Source organism: Lepisosteus oculatus, chromosome 12, assembly GCF_040954835.1.
Source record: "Lepisosteus oculatus isolate fLepOcu1 chromosome 12, fLepOcu1.hap2, whole genome shotgun sequence".
NCBI classification, from domain to species: domain Eukaryota; kingdom Metazoa; phylum Chordata; class Actinopteri; order Semionotiformes; family Lepisosteidae; genus Lepisosteus; species Lepisosteus oculatus.
This window is the reverse complement of record NC_090707.1, coordinates 16,677,951-16,692,906: the sequence shown is the minus strand read 5'-3', so window position 1 is coordinate 16,692,906 and position 14,956 is coordinate 16,677,951. Positions and strand designations below refer to the sequence as shown.

General features: G+C 38.3%; 1 protein-coding gene across 6 annotated transcripts in view; it reads right to left on the bottom strand.

Annotated features, from left to right (window-relative positions):
• Positions 1-14,956, bottom strand: part of rapgef4a (Rap guanine nucleotide exchange factor 4a) — a 68,614-nt gene that overhangs the window by 43,302 nt on the left and 10,356 nt on the right. The window contains exon 4 of one of the 6 annotated variants that reach the window (XM_006636589.3): positions 12,926-13,072. In XM_006636589.3, coding sequence (XP_006636652.2) covers positions 12,926-13,072 — 147 coding nt within the window. Of the gene's footprint in view, positions 1-327; positions 829-10,546; positions 10,872-12,925; positions 13,073-14,956 lie in introns of those variants that run through there. The other 5 variants (XM_015359068.2, XM_015359064.2, XM_015359067.2 and 2 more) reach the window with 5 other exon arrangements.

The following is a 14,956-nucleotide window of genomic DNA, read 5'->3' as shown; positions in this document are numbered from 1 at the left end:
AAAGAACAATCTGTTTATACAGTATATAAATATATTCAGAGTGGTGGCAATGGAGGCAGGGAGATACTGTATATATATTGTGTGAATGCACAAATTATTTGATAGTGAAAGCATTCAACCAGCTCTGCATACCTTTAATTCTAAGCGCGCTGTGAGAAAACCAACACAAAATACCGCCCACAGCATTTAAACACAATCCTAAATAAATAACTTGAGATAATAAGCAAATATCACATTCCAAGCAGGTTAAAAAACACACACTGAAAACCACTGAGGGCACACGCCTCTTACATTGTTCACAGAAAAGACGGAAAAAGCCGGACTCACCCAGAAAAGTTACCTCACAGACCCATGTGTGAGAGCCGTCCTGGGTCAAGTTCAGCTTTATCCGGGCTCTAATCTTTGTGCAGAGCGTTCACACTCCAGGCACGTGCCTCATGCCTCCGTCCTAAGAGGGACGGCACAGCCCATCAATTTCTCTCACTCCAGACGTAAAAGCCCCAGCCTGGGTTCGACAGTGCTCTCCCCAGCAGACTCCCATTCGCCTCCCTGGACCCCCCCTGCTAAGCTGACCATCGGTTTCACACCAACCAAGCCCAGCGGTCCAGGGGAGCCAGAGCCCACCTCGCAGTTGCTAGGCGATGACCGCATTCCAATCATTGCGCGCTGCCGAGTGCTGCTTCTCCCCAGCACCTCGCTGGCGGGGTGGAAGAGAGACGCGCCAGAGCTGCTGGCGGTCCTGCCAGGCAACTGCTGCACGGAGCTCCATCAATAATTTAAACTGTTAAATGGTACTTACACTGCGCGCACAGATGCACACTCAAAATGGCCACCAGCTTGTGTAAACCAACGTTCAACACTGCACTGCAATAGTTGGAAGAGGGCGTCCGGTATCTCCACAGAATTACATCTAATATATAGAAACAATCTTTCAAGGACATTGTCTCTGACAAATAGAGACATACAGTGCTCTATTAAACAGTTAAATACAGTTTAACTCCCAGAAGACGACATGAACATGCCTTTCTCTGGTTAGGGTAGGCCTAATTTTCAGCACTTCACTGCTTCACAAAAGTTATTGCATTATCACACAGTGTGCTTTGTAAATGCATCTACAGGGTCTCTTTCTGTGGTTTTAAAATTGATCCTAATTTAATCTGAAATAGTACTGCTGGTTAAACTAAGCAATCACCCCACGTTATTGCTCATTAATGATAATTACCTTGTTCCTGTTCCGCCATCAATAAGACACCTCACAACATCTAAATCAAGATGAACTTTACCACAGATTGTAGATGACAACCTCAAAGCAAAACAATATTGCAGAATTCCTTGTCCTCTTTTCACGTTATCAATTCTATGCAGCACTGGCTTTCAAGGAAAAAATATTTTTTTGAGGACTGCCTTAAGCTGATAAAAACATTGAACCAGATGCATTAAAGTCTGAAGAGGCACTTTCTCCAGTGAGCAAGTATGACTGTAGGGAATCAGGTGGTAGAATGTCTGTTGGTTGAACATTTATGTAATCATGTTCACAAAGAGCTCATTGCTGACAGGCTCAGGCTGTCGGGACCTCTATAAACCCTTCACAAAGAGAAAGACACTATCTTGAAATAATAGTCTCTTGCTGAAGTGCCTCATGGAAGGGAATTTACTAACTATTTTTGAAAATCAAAACAACTGAAAATCATTTTGCATGTGTAGTAAAAGAATCACAACAATTATGTAAAATCTTTCCATGTATATATATACGTACTGTATACTGTATATGTTTTGTGCCACTTACAAAAAACAAAATCCACTAACTTCTGCTGTCAAATGTGCTTTACAAATGTGCTTTACAAGTGTCTGTGTCATTGGAATATGTATCTAATTTGCAAATCATTCTACTACTTTAATCCATCGTGTTATGATTTAATGAATTCCCTTTTTGTAGTAGTAGGCTATAGAAACAAATATTGTATGGTGATTTGCAAGTTGTGTGTTGTTTCGTGTAGAGCAGACTAGTATATCTAGATTTGAATGCTCTGCTTTGTAAGGTTTTTACCACTGTTCTGCATTTGTAGAGTTCCAGCAGAAGCACTCTTTCAGAGAAATAAACATATCCTGAAGACATTTGACTTCTGTTGCAGCAAATAACCTAAAAACACATAAAACCACAACACACGAGACCTCTTGATTTAAAACAAAGGCCAAATTATTATGTAGAAAAACTCTTCATGTCTACTTTTAAAATTATTTTAATTATCTAATATTCTAATATAAATTTGGAAATCTCATTGCTATATTTACATTTACCAAGGAGAACACACCTTTATAATAACCCTCAATATCTGTGACAATAAAATGGTCCATTTATTAGCAAGTTTTATTTTTGAAATGACAACCTTATTATCTTACAGCCTTGCTCTCAGCCTAGTTCTATTTTGTTTGTGGAAGCCGCAAAATGCTGTACTCTAGGTTTCCCTAGGAGTCATTTTAGCTGCCTGGCAGATAAGACAAAGCAAGCAACTGACAATAGACTGTTTTCAAAAGAAATTATATGTCACGTCTCTTCAAAGTAGTCCAGAGCTCATCCATCCAGCTACCAGTTTGTTTTTGGACTGTGGGAGGAAACCAGGGCACCACACAAACACAGGCTTCACACAGATAGCACCCCAGGTCCAGAATTGAACCCCGGCCCCACTACTGCGAGTCAGCAATGCTAACACCTGGACCACTGTGCTACCTCCACCAGAGCTTATACTCTGGACATAAATTATATTTGTCAGGATAGTTTTCACAAATATTTTGTATGGTATAACTTCCATCTTCTTTAGCTGTTAACAAAAAGAAATAGCATTTATACGAAAGTTCTACATTGCCAACAAAACACATACTGTAGTTCATTTCCAAACCTACTCACAGCAGACTTCTTGGTGACAAGTTCATTAAGACCTAATCCATCCATCTATTTTCTCACTGCTTCTTCCAATACAGTGTCACTGGGGAGCCGGTGTCTATCCTGGCAAACAACAGGTACAAGGCAGGATCCACCTCGGACTAGACAACAGTCCATCACAGGGCAGACGAACAGACACAAACACACTGACGCCAGGGCCAATTTTCAGAGAACTATTTATTATTGAAAAAATGATGTAAATTCTGACCTCTTTTAATGTATAGACAATGGATTAAGTACCTACTGTATATGCACAGTGCATCAAAAGCAAACTGAGCGTAATCTTGTTCAAATTACAATCCACCTTACATTTAACACAATAATATTTTAGTCCACAAGGCTAAATGGTTAAACAAAAACAAAAAACAAGTCATAAATAATATTGTTATCTTTAATTATCATGTATATGCACTGTATACTGTATATCTTGCTTTCTCGGAAGACGACTGGAGTTCAGTCTGGACAAGACTGGCCAGTTTCCTTGGGGCCTTTCTCTGTCGGTGCTACTTCCTGTTAATCAGTTTTCCTGCTTACAGTAAAAACCGTCTGGCTCTTCTGAATGTTTGCTTCGCTCAAGGGCAGCACGTGATGTCACTCCCCACCCGACTCTACCAAGATGGAGACTTTAAGGCCAAAGTTCAGGGTTTTGATTTTCATTTTAAGGCCAACTTGGGCAGGATTCAATATGAAGATTCATGATATGTAAAAGGTCATGCATGCATAGGCTGCAAAAGAACAAGTAAAGGTTTATTCCAGCTGAAAAAGAGAAGAGAAGAAACACAACCTTTCAGCTGTTGAACTTTCTTTAGCCTTCTTCACACTTGAAGAAGGTTCCACAGCCAAAAGGCTGTGTTTCTTCTTTTCTCTTATCAGCTGTAATAAACCTTTATTTGTTCCTTCTTGCTATGTATAGTATACAAGAAAACAGGATGACAAAAAAGGAGCAAAACAGAAATATAAAAAATCATCCAATCAGTAACATATCCATTAGTTTACTTTTCAATTCAGTTTTACAGAGATGTTTACATGAATACAAGGGGCTTTTTTATCTTTTGGGTTTTTTTTCTTTAAAAGGAAAACTCCATTTGCTTACATTATTTTAGAAGGAAATCATGAAAAGGAAAGATCACTAAAGTGTTTGGTTTTAAATATCTTCGAAGTGCAGTCAGATTTGAGGAGTTGATACTTGCTGAATACTGGGTCGAGCACAATAATCGCATTTTTTACATAGCTGCAAATATTAGGAAGTTACAAGTGAGAGGAGGTAAACTGGCCCATCTCATTCATTCGGTAGCTACAGTAGTAATTTATTACTCCAATAATTTCCAATCAGGCCATATCCAAAGGACCTATAATCGCACATATTAACAGTGTATATTTTAAATATTCATATGTGAAAAGTTTCTGATGAAAAACAACATCTGTTTTAGGAAATCCAGAGAGAAAAAGGCACAACATGAAACTAAATGAGTCCACTGCTCTACTCACAGTGAGCAGACTTGCTGCTTTTAAACCCTGAGGATTGTTTTCCTCATTACTTTACTTTTTCCAGCTAAAAATGGATTTGAGAATGCACGGTTCTTGAAAAACACACTTTGACTATCAAGTGCACTCAGTGAATAATGGATTTTCACACTTTAATGAGTTTAGGTATGTTAATATCCTCAAATCCAGCTCTCAGTTTCCCCTGAAAGGACAGATTCATCCAGTGCATCTTTGAAGGCATTCTCATTGCCATATTCCTCCTTCTTTGATCAGGATTCGGGATGATTCACTGAAAATCCTGTTATTGTGCTTAACATTTCAGCGCTGTGCATTTCATGTTCACATACACTGCAGTTATATGTTTGATCTTGGAGCAAAAGAATAGTTGTTAAACAGCCACAAAGCAAAGAGCTAAAACAAACAGAAAATGTGTTGATTTCAAATTAGTCCTGACATTGTTTTTGTTCTCTAAATAATTGATAAATGGCCTAGAAAAAAATAAGTATGTTAGCTCAAGCAGTTTTTTTCACAAAAGGCTTATCAGCCTGCCTCTTGACTGTTCCCTCACTCAATGATCTAAGCTGAGGTCAATGAGAAAAAGAAAATGAAGGATTTTATGTGGATAATTATACAGATATAAAGCACTAATATGACCTCTTTATGATTATTGTTTAAAATGTTAGTCATCATGTTACAAATAAAGATATTACTGCACTGTAATCAGTCCATAATCACTATTAGCGTTCTGGCGCACTATGGCTGCTGTCGCATCATCCAGGTGGATGCTACACATTGGTGGTGGTTATTATTATTATTATTATTATTATTATTATTATTATTATTATTATTATTGATGTCCATCCAACCATTTTCTAAACCACTATACAGTATGTAGTACAGGATCACAGGGGAGCCAGAGCCCAACCTGACAAGCAACGGGCGCAAGGCAGGATACAGCCTGGTTAGGATGCCAGTCCACTGCAGGGCACACACAGACACAGACACGAACACCAGGGCCAATTTACAGAATGAATTAACCTGAGAGTATGTGTAGGAATGTGGAAGGAAACCAGAGCATCTACACAAACGCAGGGAGAACATACAAACTCCACACAGATCGCACCCCAGGTGTGGAATTGAACCCAGGCACTGCAAGGCAGCAATGTTTATCACTGCGCCACTGCAAACAGGGGAAAGTCTATATACAGCACTGATTCTGCGCTTTAAACTATAAGAAACAAAGAATTTGAAAATTTTGAAAAGGGACAACATTCATGTAATTAATGCATTGCAAATTAAAGACATTTGTTGCAATTTCTATTGCACTTGCCTTTTACAGGTTGCAACTCAGCAGAGATCTTTCACAAGCTTTCCTCATTACAGCGATCTCGGACAGTTCTGATAACTGACTTCACAAAGCTGTGAGTCAGCATACGCTTCTGACACGTGAAAAAAACAGCCTATACGAGTTTGTAAAACAGAAGGAACTGTTCTCTGTAATGCCTTTGCCCACCATACAATCAGATGCCTGTCCACTGTCATCCAAAAAGACTATGTTTCCTACATTCTCACCTACATGAAAAATGTATGTTGATCATTTGCCTGAGACAGTATAGCCTTGAAAATAAAAACTATAAAAATAGAAGCTTATTTTTTATATAGTACGATTTTGACCAAAATAGTTCTAAATCCCTCAGTGTGAACAATTACACATCTAGACAGTCACATGCTGGAGGGCTTGAGATCTAAATGAATGAGCTGCATGCATGTAAAGTAGATGTCTGTCACAGAGATTCTAGGTCTGCATCTTGACTTCTATAAACAGCTAGCTGTTTTACCTAAATTCGTAACACAAAATGCTGAATTGGGGAAGAGCTATACAGTGTACCGACACTGATGTTATATAAAGCAGCACCACTAAAATATATTATGTTGATATAAATCATAATACTATATATTTTTTACTGAAAAAATACAAATGGGTATGAATTAGGGCACACTTTAAAAACTGCACTTTTGCTGTTTGTGCTTCAGCAAATCAATGGTCAATCCATCCAGTTTGTGCAATGGGTGCACTTACTGTTAACTAAAATTATGGAATTCATCTATTATTTTTTAGCTGTATTATAAAACATCCCAAACCAACAGGAACCAAAATGTAGCATGAATGCAACATCTTAGTCTTTGTATAAAGTATTTTCTCTTCAGCTGTATTCACATAGACAAATTGCTCTTGCAAATTTATGATGTAAATTGCCCATTACTAAAATGTCTTCTTTTGTACTGTACATTACACCATTTAAAGTATCTATTATCTGACATCTATCTGGGGTATGCAATAACTTTGGTAGGGGGATTAAACATAAAAAACAGCTTTGATGAGTTAGTAGGTCCGTAAAAGAAAGCAATTACTTTAAGGTACACTAATGTAGATGTGATAGATCTGTCAGTGAGGAATTCTCCATGGTGCATCCTGAAGATAGAAGAGAACGAGCACAATTAACAATGGGCTGTTATTTGTCAAACTGTACGGATTGCTGCATTCTTCATGTGGTTTGACCGTAATGGAGAATAAGATACAGAACAAGAGAAAACGTACACAACAGCCTCTTCTAAAACAAGGCCAGCTGACCAGCAATTCTCCAAATTCTGTACCTACTGTATTTTGAATTCAACATTTTTGGAGAATGATCATGTGAACAAATCTTCAAACTGATATGCCAAAAGTATACACATGAAAATGAACACACCGAATTTAAACTGACATTTTTAGATGAAACGTACCTCCTGTACTGTATACAGTATACAGCATCAATCCTGTGCATTTTGACAACACTCCCATTGACTAAAACAGTATTATTTATACTTGCTTCCTGAGCAGTTCACAATGTTTAAATGTGAGAAATGCTCATGTACGTGACACATATGAAGTTTATAGGACTTGTCCAAAAACTGGCCCAACCCACCAGACAGACACACTGCTTCAATTACATGAAGATCCTCCAATTTAATCGACATTTAACACTTCCCGTGCAGACAAACTGTAGCATGAAGATTTTATTCCTACTTGTAGGTCTCATAAAGATTTATCTATATTTTCAAATACATATTTCAAGATGCAATTGCTTCCACATTCATATTTTTGTAACTGGATGTAGATGGTAGATTCCCATTTAGATTACATTACACTGTACATTCACATGCTTGTTTACATCTTTTGAATTTTACTGGCTTTAAAAATATAGTTTGAAGTCACATTACATGTTTTTGTTAATTATATTAATGTAGAAACAGTTGAAGCATTCAGTTCAGTTACGCTCTAAACACAATTTCAAAGTCATTTCAACTGATCCCCTGCAGGATACAAAAAAAAAACATGGTTACATTGATTTTTTGTTTCCTGCGGGCACTGCTTCTGCCATCCATAAAATTACTACAAGAGTTCAGATGTGTGAATTACAGAGTCAATCAGCAGAACGTGGTTTAAATACTGAAAAAAAAGTTTTGCAGGAGTTCATTTAATACTGACTGATGTTCCAATTATTTACCAGCAATGACTTTAATTTGTATTGACTAAATACTGAGCACATCAATTGACATTAATTATTTTACTGGTTGCTGAGTACTGAATGTCACTGCAATAACATTTATAAGCTGTGAAGTGATGGAGGCAAAATAGAGACAGATATCAACAATACGTGCTAGAGTGCCTATTCCCATTATCTGCAAGGTATAGCTTTGAATCAGTGATGTTGGCTGCAATTCAGTTAACAGTTGTGACACTTTCTGTAAATTTACTAGATTAAATTTAGAACTTAAAAGTCAAATGATGGGATAAAAAAAAGGATCTTCATCATAGGGAGTATTTACACAGACAAGACAGGTAAGAAGGTAGAGTAAGTAGTCGTTCTAAGTGGGTTACACAAGGAATGAGGAACGCCTAAAGAGGAAATGAAAAGCAAAAGTAACCATGCCTGTACTGATATATCAATATTCTTTCCACTTCTATAAAGCAAGGCTAAGTATCCCAAAGGGAGATCTGTGCTGACAGAAACAGGGTTTTAAAAATTCCAATGGTGATTTAATAATAAAGAAAAAGTGCTACTTAATTAGCAATGGTGTAGTAAAACTGTATGTGAGTATATAGAAGCACATCACACTTTTTAACCCTTTACAATTGACAACCCTTGCCTACCCTTGACTGATTAAGTATTTACTACAGTATTTACAACCAAATGCAAGTAGGAAGGTTGACGGTCATTTCTAGAAGCTGTACTGTATTAATACTGCACATACTTTTAGCTTTTAAGATCTCTTGACATTTTGTGAAACCCAGCATTAGAGTACAAATTGAGCCACTCACAAGAAGCATTTTATACACCACATGTGTTACATTAGTGAATTATCAAACAAAAAACAGGTGCACAAATTTGAGAATACTAATTAAATTAGCAGAAGTAACAAGACCCCCACCCAAGGCTTTCAGGCATATTGGTTTAAAGAGATAAACCCTGGACCAAAAGACACTCGAATAATCATGGCAGGTCTGCACAGCCACACACTGTAATCTTCAAATGAGCCACATAGGCACACGGCAGCAATAAACACTAACCAGGAGCTGCAAGGAAAACATGATTCGATAAACAAAAACTCTGTAATTTCTTTGCTTTTTACATATCCAATCAAGCTAATTCATTTGATTCATCCAAAGCAAATTCCCAGTGTATTTATACATCTGGAAATTTCACCAAAACACTCTTGAAGTAGGGCTATAATAGTGGCACCCACTTAAGTGTCAATTTTATTCATGTAGAAACAGTTCAAGCATGAAGTTAAATTATGTTGTCACTCTCGAAGTATGGTTACAACAGCAGCACCAACTTAGAATTTGAGCCCACAAACCTTCAGTAACAAATCCAAAGTCCTAACCCCTGCTCCACACTTTTGTAACTAAAGGTTACAAAAGTCAGAAGACAAAATAGTTTTTTGAGCCTAGCCATAATATGATGATACATTTAGAAAACACGTAGAATTTACATTTTTATTTATTCCTGTTGCAGTCATCAGTGGGAAAAAAGTGATATTTTGAATGGCAGAGAAAATAAACATTATATGGTAAAATGACTGAGATATCGGTTTCTAAGCTGATCAGACCACAGGAGCTGATCTAAAAGTGTCTAAAATACAGATTTTTGTTAGTGGAGACAATATGTCTCAGTAGCAAAATTCCAGTGAGCCTGCTCCAGTTTCAACTCCACGTTATGAGTGAACAACATTTTTAGAAAATCACTGATTTATATATGCCAATACAAATACAGTACTTCTCTAAGCATCTCTGGACATTTCAAGGGGCTCATTTTCCCTGACAATGCAGCAATTATAGAATAAAATATCTTGAAAAACAAACAGGATAAACAGTATTTATTACTCATTATTTACAATGTGGGGTATACTACAATGAGACCTCACAAATTTGGATGGTTAAAAACATTAAACTACATGTTTTAATCTCACATCTAACTACGCTAATACCTTGTAATTACCCACTTGGATGCAGATAAACTTATTACCCACTTCAAAACAAAATAAAAAATCTAATTCACAACCAGACTCTAAGGACCATAGGGCAGACCTTTTGACCAGTCTTAATAACATCCCTGTGTTATATTTTCCAGCTGAGTCAGCACTCAAGTTTTCAAGGATTTTGTTTTACTAAAGCACACTAATTTAAAGTAAATTGCAGAGGCGTTAACCCAAATTTTTAAAAAATCAGTAAGGATCCCTCTTGAACATGAAACTGCAAAGTACAGTACCTCATTCAAAGCAGCATTAGGAAAGAGTTCTTCACAATCTAAAGCCCACTATCACTCATATTTGACACTTTTTAACTGTTTAATTTGATTATCCCAAAGTCACATGCTTAAGGCAGCAACTTTCTTTTCTCATTCAAACACCTCCTTACCCTTTTCTAAAGCCTAAAATGCAACTCGATACCAAAAGCACTCATCACTGCAGGCTACAGAAAAACCAGCTGGTGAAACACGAGGCAGGCTTGCTCTTCCTTCAACGGCTGTAATGAAAGGAGATTGGAGAGGGGAGAGAATCTCACAGCAAGCTTACCAGGCTCTTCCTCTCAAACCAGCTCCTCTTGCCTTGTTATACTCTGTAACAGCATCCACATTGAGCAGAGAGTCCAGAGATGTGTCAACCCTCTTCGCTTTCAGGAAAGCCAACACAATCCATTACTTTTTTTAGGCACCCCAGGGGAAACTGGTATTGGCGAGCTTTTCAGGAAATCTGAACAGTTTCTCCACGAAGAAAGGAGCGTCCGGACAAAGTGTCACCTCCCAAGCAGTTTTACTCCCTTCCTGCCCGAGTGGGGACAGTAGGGCAGCAGAAAGGATATGAGCAGGAGGAACATTATCTGTAGCCTTACTGCAGATCAAAGCCCCTCCCTCCTACACTGGTACTCACTTCAAAGAACTCCCATCTGCCAGGCAAAATAATTACAGCGACATCCCTCCTCTCCTGCTTCCAGTGCACAATTTACTGCACTGCTGATTTCTTAGCTTTAACATTCACAAAATTACTAGATAGACTATACCTCAGTGCCCTCTGCGGTCTGACTTTGGGATCTTAGGACGAGCTCTGAATTCCGAGGGCCCTGCCATCTGTAAACAACCTCATCTAATTCACCCATCAAGGTGCCTGTTGTGTGCAATGTTAAAGAAGCTGTGGATCAAAGCAAACATCAAAAACTAGTGGCAAGCTGCAATCTTGTCATGTATTGTGCCTGCACTCACTTAACATTCATATATATGTGGATCAAGCTTATCTTGATCCAAGCTCATTTTACACAATAAACTAAGCACAAGCCATGATGCTTATTACAGCCTTAGGGGTACTATTAAAAACCCAGGAAACATTAAGTAAACCAATACAATACTTACAGTTTATCCTTCATAATTGTGAGGCACTTCAGCATGGCAAATTCCATTGCTGAAGTTTGTTGTATGGAACCCTGACATAAAAAGACCTAAAACAAGCTGGTGTTTGTCATACGTCTTTGAAACTTGTCTTATTTTACAAAGCTCCCATACATTTAAATAAAGTCACAGATATTTCCTATATAGTATTCACACTAACACTGAGAACAGTCTGGGTCTAATATGATTACATAAATCGTTTACAGTATCACCTACGTATGCTGGTGATAAAACATGTCTGAAAATATTTTGTTTCCTAACATCACAAAGGGTAACCAGACTCCAGAATTTTATTATAAAATTGCATTCAAGAAAATAAATGTCAGGCTAGTGCATAAAGAGTGCTAAAGACACTAGCGAATGGTCCTGTTCAACCATATTGAATGTCATGTGTTCCAATCACAGAATCATCAGAATCAAGGTCAGATAAGGTATACAAAAAAAGCACAAAGTGAATGAAAATGAAGGAGACAAGCAAAATATATGCCTCTTAAATACATTTTTTCAGGGTTAACTTTCAACTCACCTGAGTAATATTTAATGTTCGTGTTGTAGAGCAAGAAACACTGCCCTCTAGTGATAAAAATAGGAATTCACAGCAGACTACAACATGAAAACGCAGAAGGTGGAACATCCTGTACCTTCCAGTATTCCAAAAAAAGAAACGTGCTGCATTTGTAGATTCAGTATAGAAAGTTAACATTTCCTTTTTTGTGTCATATATCAATTGACATATGACAAACATTAAGCAGTAAATATACAAATATCCTCATACTAACTCAAACTAGAAACACTGTGTAGAGAAAACCTCAAATGTTCATCAACACTTCCCAGACTGCAGACTTCAACTACAGTTATAAACAGAACTTTAAAGCCTTATTCAATAAATTCATAAACAACAATAGCACGAAACATCACTTTTAGACAAAAAGTGTCACTCCACGTCATACTGTGCTATTGTTTTTTTACTACTGAACCTTGGTGCATTTCAAATAAAATCCAAACCAAAACTGACTGAACAGATTTTGATTTTAGATTTGAATGTAAGCAAAGGGATGAAAAGGGTTTTAGGACTAATTATTAGTGGACAACTAAACCAGTTTAGAAGCTGTGAAGAAGTACAATCCACATACTGTACAGCTACTTCGCCAGACGTATCCAATTATCCAATACTATACTATGTGTTATATACTGAAGGTTATATTTAAATATAAAAGGAACATATCAACTAATGTTTCAATTTAGCAGGACAGTTTTATTTCATGAACCTTGTTTTTTTTACTTTAAGCACTGAGATAAGTTGATTGAGTTTTAGTTTAGACATGATTGATGAATCAACATGAAGGAAATTTGTGCCACTGAATAACTTAGCTGGACGTCTTGAGTCACCTGAAGAACCAGCCCTGAAATCAAGCAAGCCTCCTGCTACAGCTGCAGTTTCAGGGGCAGCTGAAATAAGAACATTTCATCCAGAGACAACAAAAGACACACCAGCCACACCAGGATGCCTTACCTCCCAGAGAGATTTGAACTCCCTCTGCTCAATGCGCAGCAGTTCGCTGTACTCCCTGGTAACAATGGTGGCGTGACGAGGGGTGTTATCCAGAATGGATTCGCCAAACGCTGTTCCGATCCCCAGTGTACAAATAGTGACAGCATCCTTTAAACAGAGAGAAGACAACAGCTTCGTTCATCTCCCACCTTAGAAGCTGCTCTTGCCTACTGAGGGGATTAAAAGGAGCTGAATTAATTCAAATGTATTTATTCATTTAAAAATATTCATCCACAAGAACCTCTTGAAAAATAAAATCTGTTGAAAACAGTGCCCGGGGGGGGGCAGACAATATAAAAACACTGCACATTATATTCACACTTTAGATTCAAACCTGCAGGTACAAGAGCCACTACAATAATTCAAATCAGTTAGCATCAAAAGAAGAACAAGTGTGCCTTAGATAATGACACCAAATCGCTTTTGAAGTCCCCAAGGTTAGGGAAGAATCGCAAACACAAAAGAGGCTGAAGCTGAATGGGCCTATGTCCTCAATACCTGAAATCTAAGGTCACCATTAAGATTTTGTCTCCATATACAGTATGGCACGAGCTCAATTCTTTGTTGATTCACTCACTAGGATGTAGAGACGGCATTCGGCCCTAAGAATCAAAGTGCGTCACACATTGACCTGCTAATTATCAACAGGAAACTGACCATTTCACGAGACTGAGATAAACCTGTGCCCCTTCGACAGCAAATCACCTGACGGGAACTAGAAAAAAAATGTCCAAATTTAGTTTTAGTTTTTTTTTAATTAGACTTGCTTCTGTAATATGGCCAAGCCTTAACAAGTTTTTTATTTGTTAACTGTGATTTTTGCACTTTACTAATTATTATTTTTTTATCCAAAATGATGGTAACAAATTCTGGATATGTTTTCAACAATAAATATACCACAAATCAGACATTTTCTTATGCGTTATACATATGCAGTGTCTTCAGTGTATGGAATTCATACTGTATGTGCAGCGAGTGAAAGAGACATTAACAGTGCAGTGCCCTCCAAAAGTATTGTGGAGCACAACAAAGTAAGCCCCTGTCCATCACAGGGCAGCTACACAAACACACACACTCACACCAGAAAGTTAGAATCAACACCACTCGCACCAGAAGCCAATTGACCTACCAGCATGTTGGCTGGACTGTGGGAGGAAACCAGAGCACCCGAAGATAACCCACGCAGACATTGGGAGAACATGCAAACTCCATACAGATAGTCGCTACGATCCAGAACTGAACCCAGGCCTGGGGCTGCAAGATAGCAATGCTAACCCCTGTGCCACTGTGCTGCCCCATGACACAGTCACTTCAGAGTAAACTTCAGCCATAGGTCAGTATTTGGCTGCATATCCTATTGATGTTATAACTGCATGAAGTCTATAACCTATTTGTAATAATCTGAAATGTTTTGTCGCAGCCACTTCTTTTGTTCAGTCTCTTTCCTAGCGTTTATCCTGTTTATCAGCAGGGTGCGCTTGTCGGCACACCAGTCTCCATTTGGTGGTTTGAACCAAATCTTTGAGCTGACGTTAACCATTAACAGCGACTGAGAAATACTCCAACCGCCTGCCGTCGGAGTTGGGGGTGGGGGGGAGGTGGAGGAGAACAAAGTAATGTAGCCAATTCATAGATGGGGATTATAAGGAGGCTATGATTGGTAAGGGCTAATGGGAAATTTGGCCAGGACACCGGGGTTGATTTTTTCGAGAAACACCCTGGGATTTTTAATGACCACAGAGAGTCAGGACCTCGGTTTTACGTCTCATCTGAAGGACAGCGCTTATTTACAGTATAGTGTCCCTGTTCCCGTCACTATACTGGGGCTTTAGGACCCACCTGGACCACAGGGTGAGCGCCCCCTGCTGGCCCCACTAACACCTCTTCCAGCACCAACCTTAGTTTTACCCAGGATGTCTCCCCATCCAGGTACTGACCAGGCTCACGCCTGCTTAGCTTCAGTGGGTTGCCAGTTGTGAGCTACAGGGTGAT